Raw genomic sequence first — 20,058 nt, 5'->3', positions numbered from 1 at the left:
TCAAGTCTAGAGAAATCAGTGATCACTCAAGAACAGAAGCTTAGCTCATGCATCAGGGTTGTAATCAAAAGTATTACATAGATTTTTTTGGGAAGGGATCTCTTTAGATCCCATCCTATAATTCTGGCCAGGGCTTATAGCTTGTCCCTTGTTATTTTTATGAACACTGATTACTTCCCATTTTTTTCAAATTCTAAACATGTAGGCTGATATTTTTTTCACTATTGGCACTTGTGTCAGGGGGGATGCTTTCTCAAAATTTTCAGGAGAAATATTTTTTATCATTAGAGAGTGAATTAGAAATAGGTATGCATAATATTATGTTTCCCTCTGGAAAAGAGTGAATTAAGGTATTGTTTCCTACACTTCTCTTTTCTTCCTCCACACCTGAAGTTTATAATTTCCTAGTTTTTTAATGCTTCAGCACTGAAGCATAGTTTTAAAGCCACATTTTAAAGTGCAGCTGTTTTAAGTTAAACTGTTAAAGCTCAAACATGCTTTGTAAGTGTTAATACAATTGCTGCCAAGCTACATAGGAATAGGGAGCTGCTTGCATTATGCATTGTTTTGTGCTGTGCTGAGGACACTGACCAGCGGAGTCTTGTCAGTTCTCAGTCATGTGGTGGTTGATGTGTTGTCTATTCCCTCTTTAACACAGGCAATAGACAGCAGAGATTCTATGGCTATGGCACTTTATTCTCAGTGTTTTGCATGGGTCATTAAAAAAATCAATAGCAGAATCAGGAGCAAGGAAGACTTCAAGACTATTGGAATTTTGGACATATTTGGATTTGAAAACTTTGAGGTAAGTTTCAAAAGCTTATTTAAATGGATTGTCTGATATTTATGCTTTATTTATTTATGCTTTACATATTTTTGTCATCTTCTTTGGAACCTGATTTTAAGCATGCTATTACCTAACCCATTCCCTTGCTTGCAAAGTAAAATACTTGAAGTGTATGAATTTTTGAAAATTTCTTGTCTCTTTAGGTAAACCGTTTTGAGCAGTTCAGTATTAACTATGCAAATGAGAAGCTTCAGGAGTATTTCAACAAGCACATCTTTTCCTTGGAGCAGCTGGAATACAGCAGGTAAGAGAGAGAGGAGCAATCTGAAAGAATTTTGACAATATCATGGTCACTTGAATTCTTAGTTTGCAGCTACCTTAGCTTCCTTTGAAAGTCTCTGTCTGGAGCAGTGTATTTATAAAAGCAAGCTGATTTTACTGTAATTTGCAAGATAAATACACCAGCTTCTCCTATTTCTACAGTTAAAATAATTTCAATAAAAAGGCCCACTTTATTTTCTTTAGGGAAGGACTAATTTGGGAAGATATTGACTGGACAGACAATGGAGAGTGCTTGGATCTTATTGAAAAGGTAAGAAAGAATTTGATACTGTTACCTACTTTTAGTTTTTTGTTCTGAGATAATATGTCTTTAAAACATTTTTCAACGCAAAGAACAAGTGAAGAAAATGGTGGATCTTGCATGTTTAAGTAGCAAACTTTTAATCAGATCATTTTCATCTATGGCTATGTTAAGGATTCTATTGTGAGCTCTTTTCCTTGCAGCAGCTTTTCTCCATGTGTGATTATATAAAAAAGCAATATTTCAGATGATTAAAAAGAACCACTTGATCCACTTGGTCTCCTGCCATCAGTGCAAGGCGGGCTGCGTGTGTTATCTCCGTGGCAGGGTGTGTGACTGCGGAGTTCAGACGGGCACAGACGCGAGTGGCAGCGGGCAGGGGATCCAGCGGGCAGGACGTGACTGCAGTCAGGGCAGGGTGGCTTTTCAGGAGCTGCTCTGTGCCCTTGGGAAGTGGCTTGTTAAAATGTGCACCTGGACAATCGTGTTTTCCTGAGAGGCTGTTATCAACCTGGAGCTTGCTGGACACATTAATTAACTGTGGGGTAGCTTGCTTTTGTTTACCTCCTTTTTTAGCATGAGAAGTGGGGAACATCAAAGGAAATCACACAGAGGCATAGGTAAAGCAAAGGGAGGTTGTGCTTCACCCAGGGTGAAGTTAAACTGTGTATCTTTTGCTCTCCCTCTGGGCACTGTGGGTGCTAAAAGTTTGCATTGGTTCAACAACTGGATGGATAATTATATGAAAGAAACTTTTTTGAAAAGGCTGTTTTACACAAACTCCTCAGACTCCTGATCAATGGAGATCTTGGAGGCTGGGGATAGATTCTGGGCCCATGTCACTGTATGCATCTAAAAACTGCCTATGTCAGGAGAACTGATTCTTCCAGTAGCTCGTTTTTCTTTATTTTGTCCACAGATCATATGCTCTACATTTCAAAAGGAACATTGCCATAAAAACAGGATTTCAGTCGCCTTCAATAGTGGGGTTTTAGTTGTGTATGAGTGGTTTTGTGCCTCTCTGCACACAGCAACTTCAAGGACTGTGATTTTTCCAAACAGGGGACAACAGCTGTGTTGCTCCATGCACTAATTCATCTTCTGCCTCTTCTTTCTGTTCTAGAAACTGGGACTGCTAGCACTCATCAATGAGGAGAGCCATTTTCCTCAAGCTACTGACTCCACCTTATTGGAGAAGTTGAATGCCCAGCATGCTGTATGTGATATTTTGCTGATATTTGCTGTGCAAATGATGTAGGATCTCTTTGCTTTGGTAGAAATTCATGGTTCAAACATATGGGTGCATTGTTCTAGAGGCTTCTTTGGATGTGATCCTACTTCCCTGGCAATGCATGTACTTTGTTGACAAGTCTGAGTTGGTTACTGGAAGAATGTATCCTTGTTGCTGTTCACTTAAAGGCTTCCATTGTGGTGAATAAGTCAAATTCTACTCTAAATTATAACTCTGTCAACCTGCAGTAGCTCAGGTTATGTAGATCTTCAGTTTCCCTTGATGTAATAAAGCATTTACCTTGATGTCATTTACTGAAATTTTGCTGTTTCCTCTGTTCAGATTAATGTTACCTTTATTTGTGATACTGGAATTATTTTTCACAATTTCTGGGATGCAAGCATATCCACCAATCTTCATAACTGCCAGTTTAGGACAGAGCCTTCTGTTTCAAAGTGCCTTCTATAGATGGTTCTGCCAGATGGGGTTCAGGTTTAGTATAATGCCTTTTTATGTGCTATAAATCTGTTATTACTGCATTTGAAGCAGCCCAGACTAACAAATCCTATTATCATGAGTTGCTTGTTTGCTTTTGGAGCACTAATCTTCCAGAGAGTTTACTGGAAGACAATGGTCTGTTTAGGTATGGGTTGAGAGGATTATGTGACAACCCCCTTCAAATATTTTTCTCTTTTTTTTCCCCCCTCCAATTAGAACAATCCTTTTTATGTAAAACCAAGGGTTGCCGTTCACAACTTTGGAGTGAAGCACTATGCTGGGGAGGTAATTTCTTTATTTGCTGAAATTATTCCAAGCAGAACTTTCATTAGCTTAATTTTCCCCCAAGGCTGCTCAGAATTAACTAAAGCGCTGTGTTCCCTCAGCACTTTTTACAGCACCACTCTTGTGAGAGGTGCCTGACTGTTTGGCTTGTTGTTCAAACCAGCTCTGTTTCCTTCTAGGTCCAGTATGATGTCAGGGGGATCTTGGAGAAGAACAGGGATACTTTTAGAGATGATCTCCTGAACTTGTTACGTGAAAGCAGGTAAGTTTCTGCTATTTTTGTTACGGACATGGTGTTAAGGGGTGTTGTATCAACTAATTCTGCCAGGACTGAACACATAATTCTGCTGGGGTTTGAATATGTTAGATGTTGCATAGCAGCAGACCTTGACAGACCTGAAAGGAGCACAGAATGACACAGAGTTGAGCATATCATATCACAGAAATGAGCGTATCAGAGTTGCTTATAAGCAGGTCTGACTAATCCCTTTTCACAAAGTTGGGTTTACCTGCACTGTACTATTTTTGCTGTTCAGTCCAGGGGCTTCCTAGAGAACGAACTTGCTGCTCTGTAATGAGTAAGGATGCTGGAATGTAGTCATGGTTTTTAACTGTTTCAGAGTGCCTCATAGGCAGCGTGCATGTGCGGGTTTTTACTTCATGTTTGTGTTTCTGGCATTCCCTAATTGGTTGAACACTTGCTGTCGGAGACTGCCAGGGTGCAAACTGCCATGTAGCAATTGCTTTGAGGGGACAACTTTTATTAAGATTTATCTGACTGAAAGTCTGAGCTTGGATGCGTTTGGTACCTGCATGTCTCATGTCATTCTGCTGTGTAAGGTCTTCGGGTCCTTATGGTGGTACCCTGTGAGCTGTGGTGGTACCACATCCCTTTTTGTAGGTGTTTGGTTGAGACTCCAGGACACACAGAGGAATGGCAGAAGAAGAGGGAGCTGAGCCTGGATGTTGCTGTCTCATCTGGTGCCCTCCCCTATCCCATCCAGTCATCCTGCCTTGCTGTGCAAGTTGCTTGTTTGTAAATCCCTTAAGCCCTTCTGTGCCAGGGCAACTCTTAATAAGCAATTCCTCTCTGTTATTTGTTCTGGATTTATGACATTTCTGATATAACATCTGTCAACTGAAGTATTTAGGCAAAAATATTAAATTAGTTAAATGAGCTGGGCCTGGTTTTGCTTTTACACCAACATCTGTGTGGAGCTTGAATTAAAATATCTGTGTTTCTGTAGAAATGCTAAGAGGAACATACCCAACTGATGGGGTAGAAAACAGCATGCACAGTTGTTATCTGAAAGTGAGGCTTGCATGGGTGCCTGTTTTGTGTTATGTCCCTAACCAAGGTGGAAGTCTTGTTTTTTAATCTTTGTTCAGGTACAATTCTGGTTGCAGTCAGCTGCAGTTTTGGTTGAGTGAAATGCAGTAGAGCCTCCAGGACTTCACACTTCATTTCCCTAATGATGTGTTTGGAATTGAGAAGAAAGAACCTCCTTGTTTTGTTTTTGTTTTGTTTTTTCTCTCCTGGATAAATTCTACAAAGGCAAAATCTATTGTTTATTAAAGATTGTGGAGAAAATAAGCAAATAAGAGAGAAAATAATCAGTAAGCATGTTTTTGATGGTGGAGCTTCTTGCTAAAAGACAGTGCTTTCTTTGCATTCTGCAGTGGTGAACCTCACAGTCTGCTAAGATACACTTTAGAAATACTATTTTTCTTTTCCATTTCAGTCTTGATTTCATCTATGATCTGTTTGAACACGTTTCAAGTCGCAACAATCAGGACACTCTTAAATGTGGAAGCAAGCACCGAAAGCCTACTGTCAGTCTCCAGTTCAAGGTCAGTTAATGTGTCAGCTCTGCTCTGTGGCTAATCAGTGACAGACAGACCCTGGTCAGTAAGGAGCAGGTGCAGATTGAGAAAGGCAAAACTTGAGCATGAAAACATTGCTGTCTCTGCTATGACACTGCCCTTGCTGGTTAACTGATTGACTGTCCTGGCTTGCTTCAAGTAGGCACTAACCTTTCCATCACACCATCCCCAGAAAACTCCTGTTGCATTCCCCACTTACCTATTTGTTCTTATTTTAAAGCTTGTCTGTGAAGTTGGTCTCTCTTGTCCTGATTTGTCTTTATAATCTAAATCCAGCCACAAAATCCCTCAAAGCCTTACAGCAGTGCCTGAATGCTGAGAAAAATAAGTGCTGAATAAATATCTCATTAAGGTGTTGCCTTGCTTTAACTTAAAGTTTGGAAGGCATTTTTGTTAAACACCTTTTTATGAGGCTTTATAGCCTCTCATCAAAAATGGCACCAAATTGAAATCTAGCATGAAGTCTATCTGCAAATTATTTAAAAGGGAAAGATTGGCATGGAACATCTCCTAAATTGTATGAGTACAAGTCTGGATTAGTTGCCTTTCATTTTGTTTGAATTAATATACATTTGCAGAGTTCATTCACTTTTTTTTTAAGAAGAGCAGACTCAAACCCCTTAAGGGCAGATTTTATCCTAACAGACAATTGCTAAGTGTTGGGCAGAAGAACAAGGAGTGGATGCTGAGGCACACACAATGTCTTTTATTAAAAAACACTGATGTATTTTTGGGACAGCTTGCTCTGTGCTATCATAACTCATCTCAGAAGTATCCATTTCTTGTCATGAGATGGTATTATTTGCTGGTTTTCTGGGGTAACTTAAGGTACTGTTTCCACTTGGTTATTTCTAGATGTGCAAAGTAGACCTTTAAAATGTTAACCTTACAAAAACAGACCATATTTTTTCTCTCATTTGGCAAGGTAGAAGAAAGTGTAGTAGTCCTTCTGTTCTCTGTCAGAGGCCCTGGAAGACATAAGGGTGATAAAACATGAAATCAAAACATTATTGCCTCTTATCTAACGCTGCAGTAACTGACCATTAACCAGCTGGGCTGCTTTACAAGATGTTGACCTTCACATCATGCCTTCTCCAGAGAATTAGGTTGGGTGTTTTGTACATGTTTTAAAGCCTTACAGGGATTAGTCCATCTTTTTTCAGCTGAAGATAAGAACTTTGCCTTCACAGTTTTATTCTCATGATAAATTGGTTGACTCTTCTTTTCATTTGATGACCTGCCTAATGCAGGCCTGGGGGTGCACGCAGAGGAGCAGAGTTTAGATACCATCTGTTTCAGCCTGTTGATTACCAGGGTAAACTCCAGATTAGCTCATCACCTGACAGTGACTTAGAGGCTTGCAGCACTGTGCAGAATCTGGCTGGCTGTACCAAGGTGAAAGTGAAAATAGTTTAAATCATTTTTGTTTAGACTGACCAACTTTTCCAATCCAGGCTCCAAGTGGGAGCCTGGGATGAGAGAATTGTGCACAGATGTGTAATGTTCACACAGGTTTAATAAGAATGAAGCCTATACTTTTCAGAGCTGTAAATATTTGTCTTTACACAAAGATTTTTGTCTTTGTATGCTCTGTTTAATATTTGCTGCCCAACTCCCTGGTCCATAGGCTGGTAAAACAAGCAAACTAAGAGCTGCCATTTATGTTCCCAGTAATTTTGCTATTTCCTCACTTTGCCCTGCACCAGTGTGTGCACAGCCATAACTCTGCCTGCTGCCTGTTTTACTGCATGTTCAATCACCAAGTAAGTGCTTGGTCTGCAGATTAAAGCAAGAATTTGTTATAACAGACTGACATTGACAGTTTTGCTCCAAGACATATGGCAGGACACACAGTGTTGCTCCTTTAAAATGTGCACTTTCTGCCTCCTTGGCAGCCTTCTCAGTATTCTCTCTGCTGCCTGGCACAAAGTGCCACCTTTGAGGGGTGTAACTTTACCACTGCTAACTTTGTGGGCTCTTCAGAGCCTGAGCTCCTCTCCTGTACAATCATTTGTATCTCTGCAAAGTAAATGCAAGACTTCAGTTTAAAAAGGTTCATCATACTTAATGATACAGAATGAGGCAAGTTGGAATAAGATACGGAATGATGGCTCAGGCGGGAAAGGGCGGATGTGTAATTAAAGTAATAATCATAAAAGGACTGAGGGATTTTGTGATTTTTATCTCCAGGCTGAGGTTAGACTGATAGTCTAATGTGCATTGGATCATTCAGAGTTCTAAAGCTAGGAAAAAACCCGTTGTCTTCAGGGAAGATGGAAAATTAGTGGGTTTGGGGTGGTTGAAATGAAAAGAGGAAATCTGAGTTGGTGGATTTTGCCATAGATTTGCCATAGACTTTTGACTTGCTCAAGTTATCTGTTTGGGAATGTGGATCCAAAGTCATAAGCAGTCATTTGAAAGATCCCTGAAACAACAATTTTGTGTTTCCTTAAGAACAATTTTCTTCCTATCAATCTGTGAGTCTTGCTCATTGTTAAACAGTGATGGCAGTTTTGTTCAGAAGAGCCAGTGGAAGAAGGGAACGCACAGGAATTGACCCCGTCCCTTTGGAAGCAGGAGCTCCCAGGGTGCAGTAAATTCTGGTGTGCACCACTAGGTGTTGCAGTTAGATGCTGTCTGCAGTGCTGAGCTGCAGGAGCTCTTGTCTGGGGTTATGTTGCTTGTACAAAAATCCAGCTTGTGAGCTACTGTCTTCTCTCTACCTGTGTTTCAGGAATCACTTCATTCTTTAATGGCAACACTGAGTTCTTCAAACCCTTTCTTTGTTCGGTGCATCAAACCCAACGTGCAGAAGGTAAGATTTTAAATGGTGTCCATCTTTTCTGTACATCTCAGGCCTAATCTTTTGCTGCCTGTCTGGTTATTTACCACTGTGTGAAGCAGAGGGTAGCATTCTTCACTGATTTTGTAGAAGGCTTTCAAGGGGAAGGCACTGGGAAGGGCTCTCGAACTTTATTTTTTTGCACATGGATTATGCATCTCTTTATTAGACATTGCCCACAACTCTGATAAATGACTGGCTCTAAGGAAGGTTATAAACAGAATGTAGAAGGCTGCACTTCTTGTGTGACACCTCTGCGAGAGCCTTTTTAGGGAGAAAATATCAAAATCACAAAGTTTGTTTTAAGACATTATAGGCAGTGATTCAGATGTGTATAGAAAAACTGGTGTGAATGACTCTCTTGTCAGACTCTTGATCTTTCAATTTATGAAAATACCTAGAATTGTACATGTTGGATGTTTTTTCCTGTTTCAGATTTTTGTTTTTAAAACAGGCTTGGAGACTAAGGCTTACAATATCAATTTGTCGTTTGAGTTACAGATAATGAAAGGCTGTGTCAAGATCTTCCTAAATATGTTGGAGGGCTCTCTAGAAATGAAGTGGTAATGGTACAGTAGTCATTGAAATTAATATTGCTAGCCTGATTCTAGTATCCTGGGGTTTTTCACATCTGTTTTGGGCATAATAGACTGTTATTCATTATATGGTCTGCTTTTGTCAAAAATAAAACAGCCAGAGGTGCTAGTGAATCTGATTTGTAGTTTTCACATGGCAACTCAGAGATTGGTGACTTTACTATAAATCCATATTTAGATGTTCTGTTTTTCTGGGCTGCCTAGTTAATCAGGATGCCAACAAAACAAATGTGTGGATTTCGTTGTAGATTTTAGTGCCACCTGGACAGTGGACATCCTTGACTTTACATGTTTTCCTTTGCTGACTGTTCTGCTATTTGTGATGTGCCAAATAACATGCAGACTTTGGGCACCTCAGCAAGCGGGAGCAACTTGGAAGCAAATAAAAACAACTTTCTGTGTCTTGAGGTGTTTGGTGCTCTGAGGTGTGAAGTCACCCAAGGCAGCTGAACCCATGTGGATGACAGAGCCCAGCAAGTAGCTGGGATTCGTGAGCTTGCATGTTTAGCAAAGTCCCTGATCACAGAAAGAAGGCAGTTTTGAAAAGCTTGTCTGCTTCCCTGCTCCTGTTTCTGTCTGGAAGCCCCATGACCCTGAAATAGAAGGATTTTGGTAACAAACTCTTAGGTTTTCCTTATCTGTCTTTTCATACCTGACGAATAAGGCTCATCTGCACAGTAGAAAGGTACAAGGATTTGCTGTGACTGATGCAAGCACCAGGCATTTGTTGCATTTCCATTGCAAGGAAAACACCGAGTTCCCACTCCTATGTTCCTTGTTCTTCCAGTCATTTCCCACTAAAATGCTTCATCCCTTACAATTTTGGCATGTTACTGTATCTGTGCATATATTTTACTACCACTAAAACACAGTTCTCACAGAATTAGCAGCTGTGCAAGCAGAAGAAGCTTGAGGCAGTCTCTGGGGATCACCTCTGATTTCAGGAGTGCATGCAGGAACAGTTTGGGAAATTCCTGTAGACAATCCATTTCAATGTACATGTTAAATCTCGCTGAAATCTTACGCAAAAATGGTTGTACTTGTTTTCCATTTGCCTTTATTTGATTGCAAATTTAACTTGAAATATTGGCTTTACTAAATAAGAAATACTGTTTGAAGAACAAGAGTCAAGTGTCACAGAGCTTCTCTTTTGTAGCTGATTCAGAAGAAGACTTGACTGAAAAGGGGAAGGAAAGCCATATATAATGCTTGTCAATGGCATTCTTCATTCAGGGAAGTGTTACCAAAATGCACCTTTGGGATTCACTGTTGGAAGTTTTGCCTGCTGTGTGCTGCTCTCTGTGCCCCACTCCACATTGAACAGACACAGTAATTTTCAGTGCTGACCTTGTGACATTGGTGGGGTCTCTCCTTCTGCAGCACTGCAGGTACTGGAGCAGGCACAAAATCAGCATTTGGCTGCTGTGTGTGTGCCTTTGCTGGATTTGTAGGTGCTCATCCCATTGAGCAGTTTGCAGTTTATCCTCTCATACAACATGTCACTTCTGTCCAGCTAGGCAAAGGACAATAAGGTGACGACTCAGTTTGCTGTGACCCAGCATGGCTCAGAGACACAGGAGCTGTGCATGGACTACCAGGGATCACTGTGCAGGGCTAGTTAGAAAAAAAAACTGCTTGAAATATTCGAATGAGCTACTGAAGTGGAGTAAACTTGGATCAAAAGGAAGTAAAAGGTCTTCACTGAGCATTTTCCTCTGTGTTTTCCATCTGCAGTCATGGTGATATGGAATGATAAATGTCACTGGGAAGGTACTTAAGCAGTGCTTGCCAAATACCTAAGTATGTGGAAGAAAGGGATGTTTTACTGCTTTTTTGAAATACACAGCATTAAAGGAGAGCTGGACTGGAGAGACTTGTCAAGGACTGAGCTGAGATTGTGTTATTGGGAGCAAAGCCTCTCCATCTACTTGTTCCTCTCCGGATTGGATGCAAATAGGGGATACACCTATTGGTGAACATCCTTTGTAACTGGAGGGGAGGAGCTGGGGGAACTCAAGAAGTGTGTTTGAATTCTGTAAGTAAATGAAGTTAAGCAAATAGAAGTCAAATTCAAGCCTTTGAAAAGCAGAATGTATAGCAAGCTACTTTCTCTGTTGTTCTAGATACTGAAGTGTATTCATGTTGGTAGCAGATGTGATAATTTACAGTAATTATTTCATTGTTTTAATTTTTCTAAAGTTCAATTTTTAAATATGTTGCAGTGGCAAGCAAAAACAATTCAGCTTAAGCAGTAAACCACTGAACATTTACATATGAAAGCAGGTTCTACACTCATTAGTGCAATTTCCTAAAGGGAACGCATGGAGTACGTGACCTTTTGTCACAAGACATTTCGGCAGGCAGGCCTCAGACAGAAGGACAGAGGACCCATTAATCTTTGGGAGACCCCAGAACAATCAGGGTATCTGTTTTCACAATTTCCAATCTGTTCTGAACTATCCATAACATGGAAACTTTTCCACTTGGTATGCTTAATGAGTGTTTTCTGCTAATGAAGTGTCTTTCTCCTCAGCTCCCCTTATCTTCATGCAGCTGGCAGAACTATCATTTCATCCCTTTGAACTTTAGCACATCTTTCTCTCTTTCTTGGGTTCACATTTCTTTTTCTGTCTCCTGTTTTATTTGATAATGATTCCTCCCTGCAACCTTGCCTTTTCTGATCTCTGTCTCCTTTTCGTCATGTACCTTAAATTAAAAAAAAAAACCACCACCACAAAAAAACCCCAACAACAAAACCAAACCAACAACAAAGAAAAAGACTGTCTTTTTAAAAGAAGCTGCAGCCATTGCTAAAATCATCAGCTGAATGTTCTTCCAGCTTGCTGCTATTAATAAAGTTGCTAAGCCTTGGTGCTATTCAGGAGACAGATCAGAGTAAATTTCAGATCCAAACTTCCTATTCAAGCTCTTTCAGGAGCAGAAGTTTTCCTGTTGCCCAGAAGCAGCCAGCCTTGTGCAGCTTGGCTCAAGTGCTCTCTCAGGTTTCCATTTAGGCTATTTCTTGAAGTTACATTGGCATAATCTCAAGTGGCATGATACTGGTATAATCATAGCAAGTGACCCCACTTCCAGCATCTGCAGGGCTTCAGCTGTGCTGGTCTCTCAAAACCTCAGTTATTATAGCTTGTTTTTATAATCCCCTGTTCTTGAGACTTCAACAGGTTCAGATGTGGCCATTCTTTCCTGCACATAAATAGGTACATGCACTTTTCTTTGGTTGCAGATCTAAGACCAGTATGGTCCTGATAGACAGAATCCTGTCTTAGTTATAGTTCACATGAAGTATTTAATGTAGACAAAAAAATCACTTTTTAAATTGTTTTTATAGGAAACTTGTGTTGATGTGTGCCACTAGGCAACAGGATTGCAGGGTCCCTGTTCATGTCTGTCTGCTCATTTACTGTCTGTCTCATTCCTCTGTTGAAGTGATGGTCTTGTCACTGTCAAGATAAAAGCTGCCTTCTCTCAGACCTTGTGATCTCTAAAGGGACAATTCTGTTTCTCTTCAGGTTTTTACATTAACTTTTGTTTAATCTTAAAATTTAATTAGGTTAGGTAAATAAGTGGAGCAAATTTAAACCTGTATTGTAAAGCTACTGCAGGGTAGGGGCTACAGGGAGCAACAGGAAAAATGAAACTGGTAATACCTTAGCAGTTCAAAGGAAGACTGGTAGAAAAAAAAAAGTCTGTAATAAATTCTTAGAGTCCTATCATGCTCCATATTCATTCTGGGAAAATTAGTATCAAGGCAATAAGATTGTTAACATTGCTTCTGGGGGCAGAGCCATTTGAAGGGATCAAGGTATGGCTATTGGCACCTGCAGTGTACTTTGAGGCATAGGTCATTAATGACCATGAGACACCCTGGAATAGCAAGCAGTTTGTCCTCTAATATGAAATAAGATACAAACCTATTTTGCTTGGCGCCTGAATTAAAGCTGTGTTCTTAAAATAGCTCTGAATCATTACAAATGTAAGTTCAGCATGATAGCAGCCTAAACACCAGGTAGAAGTACAGCTCAGGAATGCAGTGCAGAGGAACAGTGATAGCAGAGCTTGACCCCATCTGCAAGGGTGATTGTGTGCAGGGTGTGGAGCAGGTACAAGTGCAGGGAACGCAGTAGGTGAGCTGGTTGTCAAGCTGGAATTGCAGTATTGTCATATTGAGACATGGCTGTATGAATCACTGAGTTTGCCTTCTAGGGAGATTTTTTTTTTTTTTTTGCAGAAATATGGATAAGAGTGCAAGTCTAATGGTACTGCATTGGGACGGGCACTGACACATAACCTTGAAAGATTCAGGCAGAGAAAGTCTGAACTTCAAGGGTATTCTACTGTACCTGAAACAGACAATTGCTAAGCATCTGGATAACTTTACTTTCAGAAGTCTTTATTTTTAAAAATTATCCTTAATAAGGTGTTCTAGTTCCAAACTTCTATGCCCATGGAGTTGTATACCAAGCATTTGCTTTATACAGTAACAATCAGCAGACTCTGGGTCTCCTTACAGGGGAGCAGATGCCTTTGTGGGTTTTTAAAGATGCTGAGCCCCGCAGTTAAAAGCTAAGAAGTGTTAGGCCCTAAATGGAGGTGTCTCTATGGCTTAGTCAGTTGCTCAGCCCTGAGGTGGCTCTGCTGCAGCATAGCTGCAGTGGTGTCTGGTACTGGGAGCTAGCAGATCACGGGGTAAATTTGACTTGCTGTCCATAAGGAAAAGGTAATAGATAGCCTGGTCACATTAATAGTTACTCTGTCATACTTTGAAAGCAAAGGAAATAGATAATGTAGCCCAGGTGGAGCTGCTGTGGGCTGTCTGTAGAAAGTTAAGGTCTAGCAGTATTCATTTACAGCTGTATAAGCAGCTCATATATTAGAGATCCTTATTGCCTCTTTTAAAAATCTGTCTTTAATCTCAGTTGTTCTCAATAAATGCTTGGTTTAAGAAAGCTTTCTGGCTGCCAATTACTGCTGTCATTGCTTCTGGAGGCAGCAGAGCCACAGGCTGTGAGCACAGATTGCTCTTGCTTGGGCAGCTTGGGTCAGACTCAGGGAGCTGCTGCTCAGGCTCATCATTTGGGAGACGAGCAACTGTTGCCCAAAAACACAGCATGTTGGCCTGATCTCACAGGTCAACAATTGCTAACTATTCATCCTCCTTACCCTTTAACTAGCTCATAAGGCTTTATTATTCATAACCAGGAAGGCGCAGTCGGTAGGTGTGGTGTCATGCCTGGCCAACGCCACTTAATTCAGCTACCTGGATCTTGTCGCCTTGGGTTTTGCAGAATTACATAGCTTCAAATCAAGGCTTGTGGAGTATGTCCCAGCTGCATCATTTTGTGACACATCACTTGAGTAATTAGGTCAGGCGCTGGAGGACTCATTCCTTAGGTAAAAGTGGTAAGGAGAGTGGGTATGAGGAGAGCAATCGCTCCTGCTTGCAGAGTGCTGGTAGTAATGTAACGTGTGAGTCTGAATCCCTGTCTGAAAGAGCAAGGTGTTTCGTGCTATGTGTAAGCCATGCCTCTCTTCAGTGTCCTCTCTGAAAGATCACTCCCATCACTGCTGTGGTGCAGCCTCTTGTTAATGCTGCCTGAGAGCCACTGGGTTGTCCCTTTGTCCCCATCCCCGAGTATCCCTGCTTGCTGGGCTGAAGTAGGTCATTCCACTCTCCGGGCAGTCACCCAGGCAAGGCATGTTCTTCTTCTTCATCAAGGTTTGTTGTTTGCTGAGCAGGGCTGACGAGGCATTCCTTTGCTAAGTGTATTAGGATTTGTCTTTCAGTGACCGTGGCTAAGGGGTTTAAAATTGAGCTGTTTAAGGCTAGGGACAGAGAGCTGAGATGGGATGCTGCAGGCGAGGGAGCAGACACTGTGCTGTAAAGGTTGCACCCAGCTCCAGGCAGAGCAGGCAGACAAGAGTTTTACTTGTTTTGCAGCATGTACCATTTGGTAGGACTGTCCACAAATGGTAGGAGCGATTTCTGGGTCTTGGATAGTAACTGTGGCAGTATGTAAGCAGGATGGAAGGGCACATGGGGAGCAATTGCTACTTCTGGGGGGACTTGGATGGGGGTAGCCCAGATGGCAAAGTATCGGAACAATTCTGTGAAAAAATCAAATGCCCAGGGATGGGATATTTTTAATGCGCAACGTTTGCTGTGTAGTTCAGTGTAATATCTAGAAGTGAGAAAGATTTTGACTGCTTCAGCAGTTGATCTGCCAGCAGCAGAGGATCTTACTGCCTACAGCTGACTTCAGGCACTACAATAATTCTTGCATGTTGTACCACCTGATGGATTTTTTTTTTTGTGGCTTATGAATTCCTTCATATGTGGCTATGTGGCATAGATAGGTAATCGTGGAACTGCAGCTACTGATCCCAAGTCTGAAGTATTTGCTTTTTATAAATACCAGCAAAGAACTTGGCTTTTCTTCCTTCTTGTGCGCTCTACCAAGCATTTGAATTGCAAACATTGTCATGCAAATGTGTGCGTTGAAAAACTGTGTACTTCATCAAGCTCTGGAAGTTTTCTTCTTTAAGTACTACAAAAAAAAAAGTCCCCCCATCTCTAAATGGCAATTTATATTCAAATCCTGTTTGCTGTGTTCTCATGGTAACTACTCAGAGGGAACATGCACAGTCCATGATAAATAGACATCTCTAGAGCTCCAAAAGCATCGCTGGGGTACAGAGCATTGTTCTTTAGCGAAAACTTTAAAGTTCACAAGCCTCTTCCTTGCTAAGCTGTGTCATAGGGCATATTGTGCATTTTATCTCTTAAGGTTTAGGAATTTGTTGGCTGTGAAATATATTTACATTCTTGCTGCCTATAAGGCGAGATTAGCCCTCATGTCCTGTTAGTCAGGAATATCTCCAGTGATTGCTGTAGAGCCAGCCCTCGCTAGGCTTGACTTCCTTTGAGTAGCAGCAGGAATGAATTAAGCAAGTACAGCCAAAGATATCACATGAAAGACTTGAAATACCAGAGCTGAAGAAAGCTCTGTTCTGTGTGTGTGTATGTGTGTGTGTGTGCATAGCTGCAAAAAAAACCTGCTAAAGGTTCAGTTTTTCACAATGGACGAACACTGAAGGGGGAAAACGTCTTAAAAGGTAAGGGGTTTAATTCATACAGGTTTTTTAATTTATTTTAATCTTGCATACTTGAAGCTGCAGTGGACTTGTAGAAAAAGTGTAGAAAGTCCCTGGAGTTTGCCTGAGCAAGCTGTACTGGAAACGTTTCTGAGCTTGTCTTTTCTTTTAAAGAGGGTAAACGCATGCAGAATCAAGTTTATGAGAAAAGAACTGAATTTACTGGTCTAATCATATTTTCGAACTCCAGGAGAGTTTGCTGCCAAGCAGTCTGCTTTAATAAATCTCACTTTGTTTGAAAGTTAAAGGGATGATTGTTTGCAGGGCTGGGAAAAAGTCGACAGAATTAGAGCTGTGAGTGCAGATGGGGGAAGACCTCTGTTGTAGTCATGGGCTGCTTTCTGGAGAAAGATCTTTTCTGTTGATCAGTCCATAGTGAATGTTCAGTAAAACCACCTGTGTGAAGTTAAGGATTACAGTATTCCTGCCATTTATTAAGGCATAAGGCATGTATTTTTGCATTGATTGCATTATAAGAAAGTAATACTTGGGACAAATGTATTTGGCGGTGGCTGGCAGGGGGAAGTCAAGCAAGGTATCTTCAGAACCCAGAAGTCTCAATTAATTTTGTAATTTTACTGGCAAGGCTTTGATGAGGCACACTTGAAACAGTAATTTTTTTTGCCATAGAAATACCGGAAATGGAATATGCCTGGGGAAAAAAAAGCCACTGCAGTAGTAATGGAAAGGACAGCATAGCAGTTGGTATATATTGATCTTCTGTGCTGTGTCAGCTCTCCCCTCTGCCCCCAGTGAAACAGCCCTCTAACACAGCAGCTAAAATAGTGCTGTTCACCACTGGTTGCCTGTGCTTTTGGGACCTGCGCTTTGTGCCTTGCTTTCCCACTTAAAGTGCTTGTCTCTGCAAACATTAGAATTCAGCCACAGGGTAGAAAATTAGGATAAAATTGCTTGAGAGAACCTGTTATGAAGGGAATGGGTTTGATCCTGCATCACTGAAGTCTATGGGAGTTTTATTCTGGTCTCAAGAAGTGCAGCCCTAGATTTGCCTTGCAAATCTAGATGGAGGGTACATGATCTGATAAAGTGCCTATGGGACCAGGAAACAGTGTTGCCATAACTTGTAGTTGTTCTTCTCTCACTGATGTTAAAATATGTCCTTTTAAACCCCAAGTGGTAGCAGAGGTGGTAGGTCAGAATGTAGCTGGTTTTGTTGTATGCACATTGATGATATGTATTCAGTATTTCTTCTGCTAAATCTTCTTTGCTTCAGAAAAAATAAGATTTATTTTGTTTCTCATTTGTTGGCTTTTTCAAAAAAAATGTATTTACAACCTGTAGCATAAATGGAAGCTTAACAACAGTGGTTATAACATAAAAAACAGATTACTGAAGGTAAGAGTGCTGTCCCAGCTATTCACAGATCTTTGTGAAAGCTACCCTCAGAACACAAAATCTGTGTGAACAGCAGAAGTTAATGTTGTTTAAGAGTAGAACTTGTATCAGTGACTAAACCTTTTTCTCTTTGACTGTATCTATCTGTTTACATACATACATATATTTGAGTTTTCTTAATTTATTCTTAACAGGATGCAGCAAAGAATTTGGGGGGGGGTAACCTCACTATGATCCATTTGTAAGGACTAAGTACACTTCAGAACATCTGGTGCCACCTCATCAGATGAAATATTAAACACAAACTATTTACTCAAAGAACATCAAAGTGTTTTATCTTTGTTGTCTTACACTCAGAATTTACTGTTTCTGATGGGTTTAGGCGGTTTATAAACCTCAGAAGCAAGGCAGGTCTGTTCCTATCACTGTCCATAGCAGTCAGGTTGTGGTTTCAGTTGTATGAAGTGGAATGTAGTAGATGTAAAGTCTGTGTTTGAGGACATCATCACAGCTGGAAGGGTGGTCAGTCTAACCTACAGGAAGTTTTTGGCTGACACATTATGAGGTTTGAGGTTGCTCTCATTGGTATTTCTCCACATTCCTGATGTGTGTTCCCTGTTTAGGCAACAGGGAGCTGGGCAGCTGGTTCTGCTTTGCTGGGGAGGTGATAGCAGCACAGTTCCTCAGGCTTTGTGGGCAGTATTTGTTTTGTTGCTTGGTCTCAAGCACCAGGCAAGTGCACACAGTTCAGGAAGTCTGTGAAGTTGCTGGTTGCCAAGAAGCCCATTGCACCATGTAAATCATTTGGGACACTGGCAGGTTTTTTGTTTTGGCAGCCACCTTGGATTGTGGCATACACCCATGAATATTATCAAATATCTAGTGTAGGGAAGGCAAGTTTGTCACCAAACTCATAGTGCTATGTTCTGTTTCCACTGTTCACATGATGTTATCAATCATGGCATTTTTGAAACTCACTCTAGGAATCTCCTAAGTAAGTGGTGAGTAGGTGCTTTGGAGGGGTCTCCAAACCTTTATTATTGAAGCAGATAATGTAGATGGGTTGAGAGAAGACATCCACTTTCAGAAAGCCAGGTAAATGCCAGATCATCTGTTATACTGGCTTTCTCAAAGGAATGGCTGCCCCAGATTCAGCATGATGAAGATGAGTATGTCCATCTGCAGCTTGCCAAGCACACCATTTTTCCATACTTGATATTTAGCCAAACAGAAACAGTGACCAGCCTCATCAATTAAAAGTAGTATTTCAAAGGGATAAGTGATGATTTTTATTACAAGTGGTGCAGCGCTTAAATTAGCATCAAGGAAGTTTTTAATGTAGGCACACAATTCACATGTCAAACAAAATTGCTTTTAGGAAAACTGATTTTATCTCAAGTGTTCCCTTCTGAGTCAAACATTAAGGGTTATGTTGGGTTATGTACTTAAGCCAGCCTAGGAATTTCTCAGGGAAGAAATGGCTGTTCAGCCATCTAAAATTGCATTTCCCTTTGACCCTGGCATGCACAACACAGCACATCTCAAATCAGCCTGGTTCTTACAGGGCATGCACATCTCATTGGCCTCAATGAGCTCTAAGCACACATGTAAATGCTTTGCTTAAGTTATTACTGGTTTGATGCTGCTTTGGCCAGCATGTAACAGGGCCACAATACCTCTTGTCACACAGCTGTGAAGGGGAGAGACATTTGTGCAGCTCCCTTGCAGTGCATGCCCAGCCTAAAGTCACAAATCACAGAGAAGACAAGACTTGTTACATCCATTGCTTCCAGTTGTGTGTGTTCCACGCAGCTGGCCAGGTCTCAGAGAAAGAATGCTGGTAAGGCAGCAGTGAAAATGCTCTTAAACACTCATGGAGTCTCAAGAGTCTCTTTTCACCATGATCAGAAAATATGGAAGAGGGACAGAATAGAATCTACTTCTAGGACAAGAAGAGACAATATCTTATCTGAATATGACACAACAGATTGTAAGGCCATAAGTAAGAGCAGGAGTTTTCTCCACAAAATCATCTTAAAAATGGATAGAGTCAACCAAAGTGTGGTTCCCGTAACTAAGTGAGGATGGAGCTAAACCTTACTGAAACAAAGGGCTGTTGACCAGCATCCATGGCTGTGAATTCTGCAGGCTTGGAGGAGATGAGCAGTAGCACCACAATTAAGTCACTTAGAAGGCAGTTGAATGTTAACGTAGTTAGATCCTGATGTATTATTACCATTTATTATAATTCATTCTTTCTCTGGCTCCTTAGATAAGTATGTGTAGATAAATCAGTTATTAGTTACTTTTATGACCGTATTGATATTAGGGAGGTTTATTGACATTCATTTTGGATAACCCTACACCATGCTAATAAAGCAAAGTGAATTTACTCTATAGTTAACTCTTATTTCACAGTTTTATAGGAATTTGAACAAAAAAGTCATATTAGTGCTTGTCAATGCAAAACTGTTGCAATGATGTGACAGTGGTGGGGTTTTTTTCTCTCTACAGAATGCAATTAGTATCAATGCAAAAGACACAGGAGCTTCCTGCTGTTCTGGCCCAAGGTGATGTTGACTCTCCTGTGTGTGGCCTCTGTGGCAGCACAGAGGGCTGTGATCCACACAGCTCTGCCATCTCATGTTTATATAAAACATGAAGAAATCAGTCAAGGGGCTTTTTGTTTAACTTACACTGGAAATTTCAGCATTACCAGAAATACCTATTTTGATTTTGATGAGGTTCTCAGAAACAAAGAACTAAAGGAGGAGACTCTCCAACTCTCAGTGGGAGGATGGGATAGGACTGTTTGTGTTATAA

The 20,058-nt window shown here is 40.9% G+C and overlaps 1 protein-coding gene across 1 annotated transcript in view; it reads left to right on the top strand.

The window, feature by feature from the left end:
- Positions 1-20,058, top strand: part of MYO10 (myosin X) — a 162,787-nt gene that overhangs the window by 103,667 nt on the left and 39,062 nt on the right. Inside the window, exons 12-19 of the mRNA XM_054284962.1 lie at positions 659-805; positions 991-1,091; positions 1,313-1,379; positions 2,494-2,586; positions 3,316-3,384; positions 3,564-3,646; positions 5,127-5,235; positions 8,003-8,083. Coding sequence (XP_054140937.1) covers positions 659-805; positions 991-1,091; positions 1,313-1,379; positions 2,494-2,586; positions 3,316-3,384; positions 3,564-3,646; positions 5,127-5,235; positions 8,003-8,083 — 750 coding nt within the window. The remainder of the gene's footprint in view (positions 1-658; positions 806-990; positions 1,092-1,312; positions 1,380-2,493; positions 2,587-3,315; positions 3,385-3,563; positions 3,647-5,126; positions 5,236-8,002; positions 8,084-20,058) is intronic.

The sequence above is a fragment of the Melozone crissalis genome, unplaced genomic scaffold (genome assembly GCF_028551555.1).
Source record: "Melozone crissalis strain CALT ecotype California unplaced genomic scaffold, PUWL_Pcris_2 ptg000042l_1, whole genome shotgun sequence".
NCBI classification, from domain to species: domain Eukaryota; kingdom Metazoa; phylum Chordata; class Aves; order Passeriformes; family Passerellidae; genus Melozone; species Melozone crissalis.
Note: the sequence above shows the minus strand (reverse complement) of the source record. Positions and strands in the feature narration are given on the sequence as shown.